The sequence below is a fragment of the Lolium perenne genome, chromosome 3 (genome assembly GCF_019359855.2).
Source record: "Lolium perenne isolate Kyuss_39 chromosome 3, Kyuss_2.0, whole genome shotgun sequence".
In the NCBI taxonomy this organism is placed as follows: domain Eukaryota; kingdom Viridiplantae; phylum Streptophyta; class Magnoliopsida; order Poales; family Poaceae; genus Lolium; species Lolium perenne.
Genome location: NC_067246.2, coordinates 351,492,471 through 351,513,371, shown reverse-complemented (window position 1 = coordinate 351,513,371; position 20,901 = coordinate 351,492,471). Strand labels below are relative to the sequence as shown.

The 20,901-nt window shown below is 45.1% G+C and overlaps 1 protein-coding gene across 1 annotated transcript; it reads left to right on the top strand.

Annotated features, from left to right (window-relative positions):
• The first annotated feature begins 3,572 nt into the window (after nt 1-3,572).
• On the top strand, nt 3,573-7,245 carry LOC127340572 (tyrosine--tRNA ligase 1, cytoplasmic). Its single transcript, XM_051366310.2, has 9 exons — nt 3,573-3,887; nt 4,457-4,740; nt 4,842-4,938; nt 5,104-5,209; nt 5,355-5,437; nt 5,904-6,049; nt 6,191-6,296; nt 6,707-6,766; nt 6,946-7,245. Exons 1-9 carry the CDS (start codon nt 3,615-3,617, stop codon nt 6,958-6,960), a joined length of 1,170 nt encoding a protein of 389 aa, XP_051222270.1. The 5' UTR covers nt 3,573-3,614; the 3' UTR covers nt 6,961-7,245.
• The last annotated feature ends 13,656 nt before the right edge of the window (nt 7,246-20,901 follow it).

The window sequence follows — 20,901 nt, the reverse complement described above, 5'->3', positions numbered from 1 at the left end:
GACCATCTGGAGTCGTGTGCATCCAATAGTCATAGCATCCCGCTGTCCCTCCGGTGACTGAAGAGCCCACAACTGGACTCAATGTGACACCGTATAGATAACCTGCAAAAAATGAAAATAATGTTTTTTTGTTAAAAATAATATCATTCCATGCTCTCCATATAGACCAACATAAGGCAGAAACCCCTATACGGATGAAGGCCTTAGATTGTCTATCAACTCCATTTAGCCAATTACCAAATATATTCTTAATATTGGTTGGAGGTGGAAGAGCAAAAGTAAAATACTTAGGAAGACATTGTACTTGAGTCGCGAGCTCTCTACCGTCACTGCACTGAAGAATACATAAATTACGGTCATTGGATACGTCAGCATGAGGCAGTCACTCAACTTCTGCATGCGCGGTGGCTATTCTAGGAAACGTAGTGGCATCAAGGTTGTTTTTTTGCAAAACAATGACAGTTATTAGAATTCTCTCTTCTCTAGCCGTGAAGCTCATCGCAAAATTCCCCTTATATGTCCTCTGGAACCCTAACCCCGGGTAGCTTCTCCGAGCTCCCCACACTAGCGCTGGAGTTGGCTCGCTGTGGACGCGTCTTGTCCGGCATCGCAATGACATCATCAAGCTCTTCCCATTCTTTTATGGGCTGGTGGGTACATCCCCCCTCATCCACTTCATGGACTGTGGCGAGATCGTCAAGAGGTTGACCTCCGGCATAGTTAAACACGGGGGATGGGTCTTCTACAAGTGTGCGAGACATGCAATAAATTTTTGATTCCTTTAAATGTGTGTTATTTTGATTATCAATTAGCGAGTCACTAAGATTGCCTTAGCTGTTAGCTTTTCAACGGAATGTTGAGTACTTTTACTCCTTTTTTGTTTGCATTGTACATAAAGCTTGGCTGCAATTTCTGGCACTGGGAGCTGGAATATGTGATCTATGTGCTTGACTAAAAAATCATCCACCACGGACGGCGGTGGTCGATCAGTGTTAGCCCCAATCCTACGATCCAAATGTCCTTCCCTCTCTGAAGAAAATATAAGATCCAAATGAGCTTTGTATGAATTATTAGAGTTCATTTTTTCTGAAATTTGTACAATATGCCGGCTACTCCTTATAAAAAGAACACCACACGTGGAAACATGAGGACGCGGCTTGCCTGTGCCCGCGGTGTGCGTCCATCCATCGGTGCGACGTGGGTACGTGGCGCGTATCGCGAGCTTCCACCCACTACAGGAAAAAAAGCCGTTGCCGTGCGACGCGGCTTTGCCATGCGGCTGTGCACGGTAAAGATTTCTTTGCCGTGTATCAGCAAAATGGGGCGCACGGCAAAGAACATTGCACGATAAAACTACTGACGACGCACGGCAAAGAAGGTTGACACGGCAAAGACATAATTCGGCACACGGCAAAGAATAAAACCACGGCAAAAGTCAAAAAGGCACACGGCAGTGCAGGGCTTTGCCGTGAGCATCAACCTCACGCATGGCAAAGTATTGAAAAATATGCATGGGGATTGCTGACGTGGTTTACCCCACGTATCACCAGACCCACACCAACCATATCATTGCTCCCACCCATTATACCCACGCCAGGCTAACCACACACCCTTTATCTCTCACCACACACTTTATCTCCTAGCTATCACCACACACGCGGGAGTACTGAGAGCCCTTCGCGTGCCGGCGTCCTGGAGCACGGCCTCGTCGGCCAGCTTCGATCTCCGGCGCACGGCGGCGCTCGTCCCCGGCTCACGGCGGCGCTCGTCCCCGGCCCACGGCGGCGCTCAACTCCGGTTCCTGTGGCGGCGACGGCGGTCGGCTGGTCGGAGCGCGCCGAGCTCTTCTCAGAGCTTCTCATCCCCGACTCCTCCCAGAGATGGTGCGGGAGTTGAGTACGGCGGCGCCGGAGCTACGTGGCGACCATCCTCGGGCGTCGCCGCCTCCTCCCTGTCCCGGCCATCCTCGAGCGTCGCCGCGGTGAGCGGGCGTGGGCAAGCACGCGGCGGCCAGCGGGCATGGGCGGGCGCGCGGCGGCGACCTGGCGTGTGCGAGCACGCGCGGCGGCGGTGACCTGGCGTGGGCGAGGGGAGCGGGCACGACAACTTCCTGGTGGCGGGAGCTAGCCAGCCACTACGCCATGCTCGACATCCGCAGCACGGCGAGCAGCATCATTTTTTTAAATTTTGCTAAACCTCTTTGCCGTGCGGGCAGGTAAAGCACACGGCAACGGTCCTCATGGCAAAGGCGACGGGCGCACGGCAAAGAAACGCGCACGGCAAAGCTTCCACAGCGCACGGCAAAGCTGCGTCGCTCGGCAAAGGCGTTGCCGTGCGATTTACCCGCGACACACGGCAAAGGCATCTTTGCCGGGCGGGTCGTTGCCGTGCAATCTTTGCCGTGCACGGCCGCACGGCAAAGGCGTTGCCGAGCAGATTTTGCCCTTTGCCGTGCGTTTTGCCTGCACGGCAACGCCCAGTTCTGCCGTAGTGACCCTTCGTGTATTCATGCGTTCGATTTAACGCGCAAAACAATATCAACTACAGCAATATACGACTCGGTAATACCGCAGCAACCACCAGCGTCAGGGTGGCCACAGCATGTACGAGCGCCGCGACTTCTTCAGAATTTTGAAGAGGGGGTGACACGCTTGGATCAGGCACCAGCACAGCCAAATGGTTCTTTCCATCTGCAAGGGAGCCGCTCAACCTCTTTTGACTTGGTGTGGTCGATCGTCAAGAGCAAAGCAACCTGAAGCACAGGTCGGCACCACTGCTCGCTTCTTGGCCGCCTCCTCGATCGGCAGCATCACCTTCGTCAAGGCGGAGGAGCCGTAGTCGTCAAGGTGCTTGATAATCCCGAGCTTGCGGCCACTGACATGGACGCGCGGATGCTTGGCGAGGTCTCCGCCATGCGCCGCCTTTGACACCCCTACATGTAGCGCCGCCAGGAGGTTCTCATCGAGCGCTCCAAGGTATACTGTTGCTCGCCCCTGGCGGTGACCTCCTTCCTGCAGCCTCGTTCCCGCAGCGCCGCCTGCGAGAGCACGCCATGCGACGGCTATTCCTTCAACTCGTCTGTGCTCAACAACTGCCACGCGTGCGATGTCTCCGACTCCGTCAAGATTGCTGACATGTGCAGGAAGGCTCCACCGCCGCGAGCTCCTCGCAGACCATGAACATGCATAAAAGAGCTGCGGTGGCGACGAAAGAGAGCCGCCCACACCCCACATGTACGCAATACCCAGCTCCGAGTTTAGGCTCGGGAAAGAGAGAGATTAGATGTACGTACTCTGTATCATCGCTGGGCCCCATTTAGTTTCCACGGAATCAAGACGCGCAAATAGGCGGAAGCTCGCGATGCACGCCACGTACCCCCGAATCGCACCGATGGCAAGCAACGTGAGGGCCACGTTAATTAATTTCTAGCTGCTCCTGAACGTACGTCGCGCACCTAATATAATACGTATACAGTATATATCTGTTAAACCAAGCTAGTCTTTCACAATGTCGATCGTTCCGAGCCGATCTAGTAAAACCCTAGGTAGCGCTAGCTGCCTCCTCCAGCTCCAACTCGCGCGTTCATCCCCTCCACCCGCGCGCCGCGCGCATCCATGGACGACCCTTCCCTGGCTCCCGGCGCCGCGGCCGCCGCCGCGGCCGCCGCAGCCGAGGTCACGGCTGCCGCGTCAGTGGAGGCTTCCCAGCTGGCTCCCGACGCCTCCTCTTCTGCCAACGCCGAGGACGAGCGGTTCGCCCTGCTGATGAGCATCGGCGAGGAGTGCATTCAGACCGACGAGCTCAGGCTGCTGCTGCAGAACAAGGAAAAACCCGTCCCCATCTGCTACGACGGGTTTGAGCCCTCCGGCCGCATGCACATTGCCCAGGTTCAGCCTTCCCCCGGCATCTACTAACTTCGAATTTCGGATTTGAGCTAGCTTGGTTACGAAATTTTCTGGATGACGATACCATGTGCTTTGACTAGTCGATCAGGGTGGTGTTATATCGTCTAATGTGGATCGTGATGTAAACCAGCTAGCTACTTTAATACCCAAATTATATCTTAGCACTTATTAGCATGTGACGCACCAGCTGGCTTTGTTTCTTCTGCTACGCACCATGGATTAGTCGATTTCAATGGAATTTCTACTCCCACCCATGTGGAACCAAACCAGAAAAAATCGTAGTTTAAAATAGCCGGCTATAGCCGGGCTATAGCCCGCTATAGCCTTTCCCGCATGGTGCGGCTAAGTGCATTAGCCCGCTAAAAAGTGTCAAAGTCCTTAAATAGCCGGCTATAGCCAAGCTATAGCCGGGCTATAGCTGTTTTGGGAGGCCGCGGCTATATCCTGTAGCCGGCTATTTTAAACATTAGAAAAAACTGTTTCAGATCGTAAGACCGTAGCAAGGCTTGATTAATTACGAAATACATTCTCATGTCCTGTATTCCGTACAGGGTATTGTGAAGACGATCAACGTTAACAAGATGATCAGAGCAGGATGCAGAGTCAAAATCTGGATAGCAGACTGGTTTGCTCAGCTAAACAACAAAATGGGTGGCGACCTGAAAAAGATCCAGACAGTCGGGCGCTACATGATTGAAATATGGAAAGCAGCTGGCATGAATCTCGATGGTGTTGAATTCGTATGGTCTTCAGAAGAAATCAACAAGCGTGCAGATGAATACTGGACACTTGTCATGGACATTGCCAGGAGAAACAAGGCCAAGAGAATAACGAGGTATGCCCATTTAGATTGCACTTGTATTCAAATGATTCTTGTACTTCCAAACCTCAAACTCTCGAGCATAGATTAGTTATCTTATTTCCATTGCTGCACAGGTGCTGTACGATCATGGGCCGTGCTGACAACGAGGAATTGACTGCTGCACAGATCTTCTATCCTTGCATGCAGTGTGCTGATATATTCTTCCTGGAGGTTAGTATCTTTATATTGCAGACATCTGTCTCTTAAATTGTAGTTATTAAATTATCTCCATAATGAGATCAGGTTATGGATTTTTTTACTTCACTTCATATTGTAGGGTTATACACCTTTATTCTAGATTGTAACTAAGTCTCTCTAAACTGTTTCCTTGTGTAGGCTGACATATGCCAGTTGGGCATGGACCAAAGGAAGGTTAACATGTTAGCAAGAGAATATTGCGATGACATAAAAAGGAAGGACAAACCAATTATTCTGTCACATCGTATCCTTATTTGCCACTGTTGTGCTGTTGATGTTTGTTCTTATTATCCTTGATATATGTCTCAATGGTTATGGTGTTAGAATTTCTGAATAATTGTTCATTGTCAGGTTGTAGTAAAGTAGTTGTTCCTTAACGTGAATGACAGATATGCTCCCTGGGTTCAAAGAAGGTCAGGAGAAGATGTCAAAGAGTGATCCATCATCAGCTATCTTTATGGAAGATGATGAGGTTCTCATCATATTTTCTCTTCGTTAACAATATTTATTTACCTCCAAAGCTTGTGACACCTAATCAGTACATACTACCTCATCTGGAGACGTTTGAGTGTTGAAATATATTATATGGCTAGGATATTTTTAAAGTATGGTCCCTGTATGCCAAGTAAGAAAATGAAGCCCTTGCCACTGCACTTACATGCTAATTAGGTTGGGCCAGTTTACTTACACTCTTGACATGGGTTGAAATGCACTTTCTAGTATTTAAAAGTTCAGTTTGTATGTATAGTGTATTTATTATTTGCTTATAATTTTCCTTTGTCATTCAGTAGATCTTTAAGATGGCATGCAGTTGTCTACTTATCTGTTTATCATTGTATCAAGCTGATAGTAACTTTGGAATTTATGAGGAGCATCTATTTGTCTAGGCTTGGCTCTTTTTGTAAGCTGATCTTGTACCACATTCAAATTTATTGCAGGCTCAGGTGAATTTAAAGATAAAGCAAGCTTTCTGCCCACCCAACATTGTCGAGTGTAATCCGTGCCTTGAGTACATCAAGTACATCGTTTTCCCTTGGTTTGAAAGGTTCGAGGTGGTTCGGAAAGAAAAAAATGGCGGTAACACGTAATATTCTTTTGACTACAAAATATGTTTTAGTGTCAATTATTTAGTTTATGCCTATTGAATATCGTTTACTGTTGAGTTTTTAGTCTCCAATATGGAAGACTTTGCTTGTGGAATCTAACAATGATTGCTTTGAAACAGGACATTTCTAAGCATCGATGACCTCACTGCTGATTATGCGAGTGGTGCTCTGCATCCTGATGATGTTAAACCTTCTTTGGCCAAAGCGATTAACGAAATATTGAAGGTATTGTTTTTCTCGTATGTTTTTTTAAAAATGTGGTGCTATCTTTGAGGGGCCATAATTTTTGCTTATTGCTTTTGTTCATTCCACTACTTTGTTTCTCATAATTAAAATTTTAATCATTCATGTCGGGATTCTGTGATGCTTAAGGAAGTTTATGTCTGTTATTTTTTTCAACACTGCATTTTTCATGATTTGGGTCATTCGTATTGAATAGTATTGATGGACAAGTTTTATTGTTGAGGTGTCAAGCTTGTGTCGTATGAATGCAGTTTTTAATTAACCAATTTATCATCTGGACACCTTATGGTTTGTTTACATCGAGTTCTCACCTTCTTATACGTATAACCTGAATGTGTCATGTTTAGTCATACATAAATTTTCTTGGCCCTAATACCATTTTGCGTTTTCAGCCTGTTCGTGAACACTTCAACACCAACAAGGAAGCCAAAGATCTCCTCAACACTGTTAAGGTAAAATATTTGTGCCCACTTCCATGAATGAATGTAAGATAAGGACTCTGTCTGTTATGTTTCCATTGCAGTTTTGTTTCCTATGATCTCATGATAATTTTTATTTCAGCCTTTCATTGTTCTTAGTAAATCTGTCACTGCCTGCGAGGAATTTAATCCAGACATTCACTCTTTTGCAGAAGTACAGAGTTTGAGGAGATAGATCTTCCTAATCACTACATGGACAACCCAACCCTGGAAACATACTCATCTTTCTCGAGAAGATTTCTTCCGCTTTCTTGCTTATTGTACAATCTCTGTGTTACATCTTCTTGTGAGGTCAACTTCCTTTTAAAAGTTACTAGGAAGCATAGGCGCGGCGGCACGCCGCGCCCGTGGGGTACCTTGTTGATGTATATATTCGGTTCTAGTTGCATCTGAGTAGATGGATCGATGATTTAGAAGATGGCGTGTCAGAAAAGTGTCACTTGATTGCACTTGGGAGCTTAGATGCGAATTAGGATGTTGTTGCATTGGTGATATTAACATGGTTATTTGTTTGTGTTATGGATTTGATATGTGTTGTGCAGATCTCGATGTATGACTACAGGTAGACTGAAACCAACTATGGCTTAGTCTGGTGAACATATGAATATATTTTTTTGACATGAACTACGGCGGGCTTACGCCAGCCTGAACTTTTCATATCATCAAAGCAAAAACGTACAGGGAATCATTACATGCAGAAGAGGTATGGGTGCGTGGGAGGAGAGGGAGCAAGATAGGGGAGATGGGGGATCTCAGGGAGGGTCATCGCCGTTCCACCAAGAATTAAGAAGGTGAGAGGAGGCGGGGGTAGTGCATCTAAAGGCCCAAAGCCTAATGTCCTCAAGGCAGCGCTGGGTGACCACGGAGATGTCCTCAATAATGCCGTTAAAGGTGAGGGCGTTCATCCGCATCCAAATGCTCCAGGCGATGGCGGTGTTGATGGTAGTCTCCTCGAAGGTGTGGCAGCGTAGGAGCCAGAAGTCTTGGAAGGTGGCGTAGTCCTGGTCATCGAAGTCGTGGTGGAAGAACCTCCAGACTTCACTAGCCATGGGGCAGCGAAGCAAGAGGTGATGGGTGTCTTCATCTCGGGGGCATGAGAGGTAGGTAGCAGAGCTGCCAAGGTGGTGGCGGAACCACCGTTCGTTGGTTGGAAGACGCTTCTTCCTAGCGAGCCAGCAAAAGATCTTGCACTTTAGGAGGGCTGTACTCCTCCAAACCTTTGTCGCAATATCATCCATCTGCAGGCTGCTGAAAAATCTGGAGTAGAAGCTTTTATTTGTAAGCATATTGTTAGTGAGGCGGGTGACATTACAGAGTAGCAGAGGAACATAGTAGTACAACTAAGATAATTGTGCATAATCATCTAGTAATAATCATTTAGTACTACAGCAGGGTGGAAGTACTCGTCCGTACAGGTTGGACATTGATCAACGATATTATACATCATAATCTGGACGGAAGTTGGCAGATTAGTATGTTCATGCGAAATCTGTGTTTCACCAGTCGAGCTGCTTTCATTTCTTTGATCGATCCTTACAGATGAAAATCTAATCCTTGGTGAAGGAGAAAAAAGAGTGTCAAGTCAGTGTATTCTGTATCGGTAAGTCTCACTTATAGATCTTGTATATATTTTTAGTGGTTACCTGCCAGTGATGGGTTCCAGTTACTTGCACTGCATGATCTTTTTTCGAGCAAACTATGACCTTCCCTACTACTGTGCTATGTATATCGGGAATTAACAATCCCCAAAACCTGGAGCATATTTGGATCTACAAAGGAAAGAGTTGTTACACGTGACACAATCGAAATGTTAAGTACACAAAAAGATAGGGGCGAGCCAATCTTATTCTTCTTGATACAAAATCTTTCACTTATGCTATGTTTGGAATTTTGCTGAGCATCGCCCATAAGAAGTTTCTTAACTTGCGGATGGCGACTCATTGACTCGTCCATACCTTGGTTGTACATAAATAGGAGTAATAAACGTGTCATCGAAGATCTACGTTTAATGTTAATAATTGTTAAAAGTAAGCAAATTGTAAGAACTAAACGCAAAAATAGGGTAGCCCAACTCTTTACATTATTCAAGAGAAGTACTAAAGTAGTAAAACAATTAATGTGAGATAGAAATATTGCCATAGCAATCAAAGCAGATGAGAGAAAAAATTGTCCAAACGTTTGCTGAATCTCAACTCACACACCTTTTTGTTTTTGTTTTTTTGCGCAACTCAACTCAACTCACACACCTGGGAAGGAAACCCAGAGCACTTGGAGGTGGGCTGGGCAGTCCAGAGCACTGCGTGCTGGGCTGGGCTGTCTCCTCCAACGAGCTCATGTGCTAGGTTTTTGCAGAGTCAGAACTAGAGAGAGCATCCACAAAAGGGGATCACATATGCCTCTTCTTGTGGCGTCGAATGGACACGGCAAAACATATTCACCGCTGCAGTGCGGGGGTGAATATGCTCCACACGCTAGCGACACTTAGCTGGGCCCCAACCCATTTGACGTGTGTAATGGTCTTTTTCTAATTTAGGAAGGTTCTAGAACTTTCTGGTTCGCGTTTTTTGTTTTTCGTTTCTCCTTATGGTTCTTCGATGGTTCCTTCAGTTTTATCTTGGTTTTCATTTTTCTGTTGTTTCATTTATCTTTTTTAAAAAACTCTGAACTTTTTTGAACTAAATTTCAAAATTTTAAATTCAAGCAAATTTCAAATTAAGCAAGTTTTAAATTCGAGCAAATTTTAAAGTTAAGAAAATTTCAAAGGAAGCAAATTTTGAATATGAGCAAATTTCAAATCTAAGAAAATTTTGAATCCGAGCATCTTTTAAATCTGAGAAAATTTCAAATTTGAGTTAATTACAAATCTAAGCAAATTTTCAACCGCCTCCTGGCTTTTCTTCTTACTTGTCTTCCTCCCTCCTCCTTCTCTTGCATACAACTAAGAGGGAAACATCACCTCCAAACTCCTCTCCCTCATTGACCGGCCCACCCACCGTAGTCTTCCGCCACTAGCGGCCGGCATCGCTGCCGCGACACCTCACCGCCCCACCATGCCCGAGTCGCCACCTCCATCGGTATACCGACCACGGCCTACCATTCCTCTAAACCCCTTCCTCCGACGCCGGCGAACCCCCGCACCCAAACACTAAGTTTTGTCACCACTAGACCCCACCCACATCATGACCCTAAGATTCCTTCCTCACATCTGTCGGCGATGATGTGGCCAGCCGTGTTGTCCTTGTCTTCGGAGAGGACTTGCCTCACCTCCATCGTTGGCGACACACCACCTGCACCCTCCACCATTATGTATTTTGCGCGGTCACGAGTCACGAGGAAGACGACCCCCTCCCCCCCCGCACTGCCAAGCTAATGGGCTTGGCCCACCAAGCACCGCACACATGCCTCGAAGCGGTGTGTGTGACCACCATCGCTGCAATTTGGCAGTATAGGGTTTGCCTCCGTGAAGTGCCCTTCGCCCCCTCACCAAAGCAGCGTAGGAGCTGGTGCCAGACGCGGCCATCAACATCGGACCAGCCTGGACTCACCCGGCATGCTCATGTTCCAGACGATCAGTTGACCACTTCAGCCCAATCCCTTCTACCTATAGCCCACCAGCATCCTTTCATGCAGAAGTGAAATGCTTGAACAACACAGCAAACAGATTTAGTCCTAGTATCCCTCCTCCAAATCCATTTGCTCAAGGATCGCTCCCTCATCTTTCAACGACAATGCGTGTTCGTCGTTCGTCGGAACTAGTCTCCTCCACCAAAATTGATGAATTCCTTCCTTAGTTGCAGTCTATAAGTGTACTAAACTGATCTTGGTTATTCTGAATATTAAGGCTTATAAATCCTAATTTAGTAATTCTCCTATTATTACCTTAGGATTTGTTAGATGACGTGGTTTCTTATAAACTGGTTTAGTGGGGTGGGTGATTATGTGGATTACATAAAATCAAAATTAGGCGGCAACTAATCCCCTATCACAAATTCACAATGTAAGGAAGAAGATAAGTGGTAGATGTAATTCTTCAATATATTTGTGTGTGTTTCGATAGAAATGATTTTATTGCTTTGTGGGGATTAAAGATTGTAGACATCGATGACATAACTTTGGCGAATATATCTTCTTTGACCATAAACAACTTTAAATTTTGTGATACACACATAAGTATGTTTACTCAATCAACCAGTTTCATCAATAAGAATGACGCATAACATCTCCGGCGGTGTAGCCCGTAGAAATGGCATTAGAGGTTTGTAGCAACTACATCGGCCGCTTGCAGCATTGCACGGTGACACTTGCAGCTCTGGTGGTGCCTCTTGCACACCGGCTCACGCTTGCAACATCTTCAGTCTAGGCATGCATTGCAAAAGTGAACACGCTTCCAACTAGAGAGGTGGCACCACTTAAGGTAGCAGCAATGGAAAAAATTATTACGCAGCAAGCTGGAGAGGATAAGCCATGGGGAGGTGTGATTGTACTCTGAGATAAGTGTCGAGAGAGAGGGTAAGAAGGAGAAAAATAAGTGAATGAGACGCACGGAGTGAAGAGGTAAGATTAGTTGCGGAGCTTTCACACGTTCATTCCTTTCGGAACAAAATTACATCAACACAGAGAACAAAAAATTTCCTTTCAAAGATCAAATCTTGTCTACCCATGAAACAAGAATATTGTGTCAGAGGAACCAATATCGTCTACTTAGGGAACAAGAATATCACGTATGTGGACCACATCTCGTATAATTTGAGGGGAACAAAAACATCTATAATGAGGAGGCACTTGAAGACCTATAAGAAACAACCACATAGGCTATGAAGAACAAAACCATTTGTAATGAGGAACAACATGGAACATATGAAAAATAACCCCATAGGTTGAGGGGAACAAAACTTTTTTGTAATGAGGAACTGAAGGAGATATGCCCTAGAGGCAATAATAAAGTGGTTATTATTTATATCTTTATGTTTATGATAAATGTTTATATATCATGCTAGAATTGTATTAACCGAAACATTAGTACATGTGTGATATGTAGACAAACAAGAAGTCCCTAGTATGCCTCTTAAACTAGCTTGTTGATTAATGGATGATTAGTTTCATAATCATGAACATTGGATGTTATTAATAACAAGGTTATGTCATTGTGTGAATGATATAATGGACACACCCAATTAAGCGTAGCATAAGATCTCGTCATTAAGTTATTTGCTATAAGCTTTCGATACATAGTTACCTAGTCCTTATGACCATGAGATCATGTAAATCACTTATACCGGAAAGGTACTTTGATTACACCAAACACCACTGCGTAAATGGGTGGCTATAAAGGTGGGATTAAGTATCCAGAAAGTATGAGTTGAGGCATATGGATCAACAGTGGGATTTGTCCATCCCGATGACGGATAGATATACTCTGGGCCCTCTCGGTGGAATGTCGTCTAATGTCTTGCAAGCATATGAATGAGTTCATAAGAGACCACATACCACGGTACGAGTAAAGAGTACTTGTCAGGAGACGAGGTTGAACAAGGTATAGAGTGATACCGAAGATCAAACCTCGGACAAGTAAAATATCGCGAGACAAAGGGAATTGGTAATATATGTGTATGGTTCATTCGATCACTAAAGTCATCGTTGAATATGTGGGAGCCATTATGGATCTCCAGATCCCGCTATTGGTTATTGGTCGGAGTGAGTACTCAACCATGTCCGCATAGTTCTCGAACCGTAGGGTGACACACTTAAAGTTGGATGTTGAAATGGTAGCACTTGAATTATGGAATGGAGTTCGAATATTTGTTCGGAGTCCCGGATGAGATCCCGGACATCACGAGGAGTTCCGGAATGGTCCGGAGAATAAGATTCATATATAGGATGTCATTTTATGTGAAATAAAATGTCGCGGAAGGTTCTATGGAAGGTTCTAGAAGGTTCTAGAAAAGTCCGGAAGAAACCACCAAGGAAGGTGGAGTCCACAAGGGACTCCACCTCCATGGCCGGCCAGCCCTAGATGGGGTGGAGTCCCAAGTGGACTCCACCATAGGGGGCCGGCCACCCCCCACATGGGAGGTGGGAATCCCACCTTTGGGTGGGAGTCCTAGTTGGGCTAGGTTTCCCCCTCCTATGGAAGGTTTTGGTTTCGGGTCTTATTCGAAGACTTGGACACCAACACTTGGGATCCACCTATATAATGAGGGGCCAAGGGAGGGGGCCGGCCACCCCAAGACCATAAGCTGGCCGCCCCCCATAGAGTGGCCGGCCACCCCCTCCCAAACCCTAGCCAAGCTCCTCCACTCCATATTGCCCGCATTGCTTAGCGAAGCTCCGCCGGACTTCTACACCGCCACCGACACCACGCCGTCGTGCTGTCGGATTCAAGAGGAGCTACTACTTCCGCTGCCCGCTGGAACGGGGAGGTGGACGTCGTCTTCATCAACAACCGAACGTGTGACCGAGTACGGAGGTGCTGCCCGTTCGTGGCGCCGGAACTGATCGTGATCAAGATCTTCTACGCGCTTTTGCAAGCGGCAAGTGATCGTCTACCGCAGCAACAAGAGCCTCATCTTGTAGGCTTTGGAATCTCTTCAAGGGTGAGACTCGATACCCCCTCGTTGCTACCGTCTTCTAGATTGCATCTTGGCTTGGATTGCGTGTTCGCCGTAGGAAAATTTTTGTTTTCTATGCAACGTTATCCTACAGTGGTATCAGAGCCGTGTCTATGCATAGATGGTTGCACGAGTAGAACACAATGGTTTGTGGGCGTTGATGCTCTTGTTATCTTTAGTTTGAGTACTTTGCATCTTTATGGCATAGTGGGATGAAGCGGCTCGGACTAACTTTACATGACCGCGTTCATGAGACTTGTTCCTCGTTCGACATGCAACTTGTATTGCATAAGAGGCTTTGCGGGTGTCTGTCTCTCCTACTATAGTAAAGATTCAATTTACTCTTCTATTGAAAACATTAGTATCAACGTTGTGGTTCATGTTCGTAGGTAGATTAGATCTCTCTCGAAAACCCTAAACCACGTAAAATATGCAAACCAAATTAGAGACGTCTAACTTGTTTTTGCAGGGTTTGGTGATGTGATATGGCCATAATGTGATGATGAATATGTATGAGATGATCATTATTGTATTGTGGCAACCGGCAGGAGCCTTATGGTTGTCTTTAAATTTCATGTTGAGTAGTATTTCAAAGTAGTTGTAATAGTTGCTACATGGAGGACAATCATGAAGACGGCGCCATTGACCTTGACGCTACGCCGACGATGATGGAGATCATGCCCGAAGATGATGGAGATCATATCCGTGCTTTGGAGATGAAGATCAAAGGCGCAAGAACAAAAGGGCCATATCATATCACATATGAACTGCATGTGATGTTAATCCTTTTTATGCATCTTATTTTGCTTAGATCGCGACGGTAGCATTATAAGATGATCCCTCACTAAAATCTCAAGATAATAAAGTGTTCATCCTTAGTAGCACCGTTGCCAAGTCTTGTCGTTGAAGCACCTCGTGATGATCGGGTGTGATAGATTCAATAAGTACATATAACGGGTGCAAGACAGTTTTGCACATGCGGATACTAAGGTGGCCTTGACGAGCCTAGCATGTCTGGAGACATGGTCTCGGAACACGTGATACCGAAAGGTAGAGCATGAATCATATGGTTGATATGATGAACACTTTGAGTGTTCGCCATTGAAATCACACCTTTTCTCGTGATGATCGGGTTTAGGTGCGGTGGATTTGGTTCGTGTGATCACTAAGACAATGCGAGGGATATTGTTTTGAGTGGGAGTTCACTTAGGTTTTTAATTATGTTGAATTAAAATTTGAACTCAATTTGTCATAAACTTAGTCTAAACTATTGCAAATATATGTTGTAGAGATGGCATCCCCAATCAATTTTAATCAGTTCCTAGAGAAAGAGAAACTTAAGAGCAACGGTAGCAACTTCACCGACTGGTTCCGTCATGTGAGGATCTTCCTCTCTGGCGGAAATCTGCAATTTGTGCTTGATGCACCGCTAGGTGACCCTCCTGCAGAAGATGAATCCGATGAAGTAAAAGCTGTTTACGCGACTCGGAAAACTCGGTACTCTCAAGTTCAGTGTGCCATCCCGTGCGATCTGGAATCCGATCTTCAAAAACGTTTTGAGCACCATGATCCTCATGAGTTGATGAATGAGCTGAAAGCTATATTCGAGACTCATGCGGCGATGGAATGCTATGAAGCATCGAAACATTTCTTCAGCTGTATGATGGAAGAAGGCAGCTCCGTTAGTGAGCACATGCTCGCCATGACCGGGCATGCGAAGAAACTCGATGACTTGGGAATAGTGATTCCTAACAGATCGGGATTAATCGTGTCCTTCAATCACGCCACCAAGTTACAAGAACTTTGTGATGAACTACAATATGCGAACATGAACAAGGAGTTACCTGAACTTTTTGGCATGCTAAAAGCTGCTGAGATTGAGATCAAGAAAGAGCACCAAGTGTTGATGGTCAACAAGACCACCAGTTTCAAGAAACAGGGCAAGTCTAAGGGAAAATTCAAGAAGGGTGGCAAGAAAGCTGCCACGCCTCCTATGAAACCTAAGAACGGCCCTAAGCCTGATGCTGAGTGCTATTACTGCAAGGAGAAGGGACACCGAAGCGTAATTGCTCCAAGTATCTCGGCTGATCTGAAGAGCGGCCTTGTCAAGAAGAAGAAAGAAGGTATATTTGATATACATGTTATAGATGTTCATTTCACTTGGTTCTCGTTCTAGTACCTGGGTATTTGATACCGGTTCGGTTGCTCATATTTGTAACTCGAAACAGGAACTAAAGAATAAACGACAAGCCTGAAAGATGAAGTGACGATGCGCGTTGGAAACGGATCCAAGGTCAATGTGATCGCGATCGGCACACTTCCTCTACATCTACCTTCGGGATTAGTTTTAAGCCTAAATAATTGCTATTATGTACTGCGTTGAGCATGAACATTATATCTGGATCTTGTTTAATGCAAGACGGTTATTCATTCAAGTCTGAGAATAATGGTTGTTCTATTTTTATGAATAATATCTTTTATGGTCGAGCACCACAAAAGAATGGCTTATTTCTATTAGATCTCGATAGTAGTGATACGCATATACATAACATTGATGCTAAGCGAATTAAACTTAATGATAATTCTACTTATATGTGGCATGTCGTCTTGGTCATATTGGAGTGAAACGCATGAAGAAACTCCATACCGATGGATTACTTGAATCACTTGACTTTGAGTCACTTGATAGATGCGAAGCATGTCTAATGGGTAAAATGACAAAGACTCCATTTTACGGTATGATGGAGCGAAAGCCACCGACTTATTGGAAATCATACATACAGATGTATGTGGACCAATGAGCATAGCATCGCGCGGTGGTTATCGTTATGTTCTAACCTTCACAGATGATCTGAGTAGATATGGGTATATCTATTTCATGAAACATAAATCCGAAACTTTCGAGAAGTTTAAGGAATTTCAAAGTGAAGTAGAAAATCAACGTAACAAGAAGATCAAATTTCTACGATCTGATCGTGGAGGTGAATATCTGAGTTATGAGTTTGGCATGCATTTAAAGAAATGCGGAATACTTTCACAATTGACACCGCCGGGAACACCTCAACGAAGCGGTGTGTCCGAACGTCGTAATCGAACTCTCTTAGATATGGTTCGTAGTATGATGTCTCTTACTGATTTGCCGTTATCATTTTGGATTTATGCATTAGAGACAGCCGCATTCACTTTAAATAGAGCACCATCAAAATCCGTAGAAACGACACCGTATGAATTATGGTTTAATAAGAAACCTAAGTGTCGTTCCTGAAAGTTTGGGGTTGCGAAGCCTATGTAAAGAAGTTACAACCGGACAAGCTAGAACCCAAAGCGGAGAAATGCGTCTTCATAGGATACCCTAAGGAAACTATAGGGTACACTTTCTATCACAAATCCGAAGGCAAAATCTTTGTTGCTAAGAACGGAACCTTTCTTGAGAAAGAATTTCTCACTAAAGAAGTGACTGGAAGAAAAGTAGAACTCGATGAGATTGATGAATCTATACTCGTTGATCAGGGTAGCGCAGTACCGGAAGTTGTACCTGTACCGCCTACACCGGCAACAGAGGAAGCTAATGATAATGATCATGAAACTTCGAACGAGGAAACTACTGAACCTCGCAGATCGACAAGGGAACGTGCCACTCCTGATTGGTATGATCCTTGTCTAAATGTCATGATTGTAGATAACAATGATGAGGACCCTGCGACGTATGAAGAAGCGATGATGAGCCCAGATTCCAACAAATGGCAAGAAGCCATGAAATCCGAAATGGGATCCATGTATGATAACAAAGTATGGACTTTGGTAGACTTACCTGATAGCCGAAAGGCTGTCGAGAATAAATGGATCTTCAAGAGAAAAACAGATGCTGATGGTAATATTACTGTCTATAAAGCTCGACTTGTCGCAAAGGGTTTCCGACAAATTCAAGGAGTTGACTACGATGAGACTTTCTCACCTGTAGCGAAGCTAAAATCTGTGAGGATTTTGTTAGCAATAGCTGCATTTTTCGATTATGAGATTTGGCAGATGGATGTCAAAACGGCGTTCCTTAATGGAGATATTGAGGAAGAGTTGTATATGGTACAACCCAAAGGTTTTGTCGATCCTAAAAATGCTGACAAAGTATGCAAACTTCAGCGTTCAATCTATGGACTGAAGCAAGCATCAAGAAGTTGGAACCGACGCTTTGATAAGGTGATCAAAGACTTCGGGTTTATACAGTGTCATGGAGAGGCCTGTATTTACAAGAAAGTGAGTGGGAGCTCTGTAGCATTCCTGATATTATATGTAGATGACATATTATTGATCGGGAATGATATAGAACTATTAAGCAGTGTTAAGGGTTATTTGAATAATAGTTTTTCAATGAAAGACCTTGGTGAAGCATCGTATATATTAGGCATCAAGATTTATAGAGATAGATCAAGACGCCTAATAGGGCTATCACAGAGTACATATCTGGACAAGATTCTAAAGAAGTTTAGAATGGACGAAAGTAAGAAAGGGTTCTTACCTATGTTACCATGCAAGGTATTGAGTAAAACTCAAGGACCGGCTACAGCGAGAAGAAAGAGAAAGGATGTGTAACATCCCCTATGCCTCGGCGATAGGATCTATCATGTATGCCATGCTATGTACTAGACCGGATATAGCACATGCTGTTAGTTTGACTAGCAGATATCAAAGTGATCCGGGAATGGAACACTCGGACAGCGGTCAAGAATATCCTGAAGTACTTGAAAAGAACTAAGGATATGTTTCTTTGTTATGGAGGTGACCAAGAGCTCGTTGTAAACGGTTACACCGATGCAAGTTGGAACACTGATCCTGATGACTCTAAGTCACAATCTGGGTACGTGTTTATATTGAATGGTGCTGCGATAGCTGGGCAAGCTCGAAGCGATTGCACGGTGGCGAAGTCTTCAACGAGAATCGAGTACATAAGCGGCTTGAGGCTTCATCGAAGCGGTATGGATGAAGAGGTTCATTGTAGAGCTCGGTGTGGTTCCTAGTGCATTGGACCCATTAATCATTTACTGTGATAACATGGGTGCCATCGCCAATGCACAAGAGCCAAGGTCACACAAGAGGCTGAAGCATATCAAGCTGCGTTACCACTCGATTCGCGAGTACATCGAAGATGGAGAAGTAAAGATTTGCAAAGTACACACTGATCTGAATGTAGCAGATCCGTTGACTAAAGCTCTCCCTAGGGCAAAGCATGACCAACACCGTAATGCCATGGGTGTTAGGTATATTACAATGTAATCTAGATTATTGACTCTAGTGCAAGTGGGAGACTGAAGGAGATATGCCCTAGAGGCAATAATAAAGTGGTTATTATTTATATCTTTATGTTTATGATAAATGTTTATATATCATGCTAGAATTGTATTAACCGAAACATTAGTACATGTGTGATATGTAGACAAACAAGAAGTCCCTAGTATGCCTCTTAAACTAGCTTGTTGATTAATGGATGATTAGTTTCATAATCATGAACATTGGATGTTATTAATAACAAGGTTATGTCATTGTGTGAATGATATAATGGACACACCCAATTAAGCGTAGCATAAGATCTCGTCATTAAGTTATTTGCTATAAGCTTTCGATACATAGTTACCTAGTCCTTATGACCATGAGATCATGTAAATCACTTATACCGGAAAGGTACTTTGATTACACCAAACACCACTGCGTAAATGGGTGGCTATAAAGGTGGGATTAAGTATCCGGAAAGTATGAGTTGAGGCATATGGATCAACAGTGGGATTTGTCCATCCCGATGACGGATAGATATACTCTGGGCCCTCTCGGTGGAATGTCGTCTAATGTCTTGCAAGCATATGAATGAGTTCATAAGAGACCACATACCACGGTACGAGTAAAGAGTACTTGTCGGGAGACGAGGTTGAACAAGGTATAGAGTGATACCGAAGATCAAACCTCGGACAAGTAAAATATCGCGAGACAAAGGGAATTGGTAATATATGTGTATGGTTCATTCGATCACTAAAGTCATCGTTGAATATGTGGGAGCCATTATGGATCTCCAGATCCCGCTATTGGTTATTGGTCGGAGTGAGTACTCAACCATGTCCGCATAGTTCTCGAACCGTAGGGTGACACACTTAAAGTTGGATGTTGAAATGGTAGCACTTGAATTATGGAATGGAGTTCGAATATTTGTTCGGAGTCCCGGATGAGATCCCGGACATCACGAGGAGTTCCGGAATGGTCCGGAGAATAAGATTCATATATAGGATGTCATTTTATGTGAAATAAAATGTCGCGGAAGGTTCTATGGAAGGTTCTAGAAGGTTCTAGAAAAGTCCGGAAGAAACCACCAAGGAAGGTGGAGTCCACAAGGGACTCCACCTCCATGGCCGGCTAGCCCTAGATGGGGTGGAGTCCCAAGTGGACTCCACCATAGGGGGCCGGCCACCCCCCACATGGGAGGTGGGAATCCCACCTTTGGGTGGGAGTCCTAGTTGGGCTAGGTTTCCCCTCCTATGGAAGGTTTTGGTTTCGGGTCTTATTCGAAGACTTGGACACCAACACTTGGGATCCACCTATATAATGAGGGGCCAAGGGAGGGGGCCGGCCACCCCAAGACCATAAGCTGGCCGCCCCCCATAGAGTGGCCGGCCACCCCCTCCCAAACTCTAGCCAAGCTCCTCCACTCCATATTGCCCGCATTGCTTAGCGAAGCTCCGCCGGACTTCTACACCGCCACCGACACCACGCCGTCGTGCTGTCGGATTCAAGAGGAGCTACTACTTCCGCTGCCCGCTGGAACGGGGAGGTGGACGTCGTCTTCATCAACAACCGAACGTGTGACCGAGTACGGAGGTGCTGCCCGTTCGTGGCGCCGGAACTGATCGTGATCAAGATCTTCTACGCGCTTTTGCAAGCGGCAAGTGATCGTCTACCGCAGCAACAAGAGCCTCATCTTGTAGGCTTTGGAATCTCTTCAAGGGTGAGACTCGATACCCCCTCGTTGCTACCGTCTTCTAGATTGCATCTTGGCTTGGATTGCGTGTTCGCCGTAGGAAATTTTTTGTTTTCTATGCAACGTTATCCTACAGGAACATCTTGGAGGCATATGAGGAACAACCACATATGTTGAGCAGAACAAACCCATTTGTTGTGATGAACAACTTTGAAGCATACGAGGAACAATCCCGTATACTAAGGTGAACAAAAAAAAGTATTATGGAACAATTTGGAAGCAAACGAGGAACAACGCCATAGATTGAGGGGAAAACATTGATACGCGTACATCACGCGTCCGTTGGGAACCCCAAGAGGAAGGTGTGATGCGTACAGCGGCAAGTTTTCCCTCAGTAAGAAACCAAGGTTTATCGAACCAGTAGGAGCCAAGAAGCACGTTGAAGGTTGATGGCGGCGAGATGTAGTGCGGCGCAACACCAGGGATTCCGGCGCCAACGTGGAACCTGCACAACACAACCAAAGTACTTTGCCCCAACGAAACAG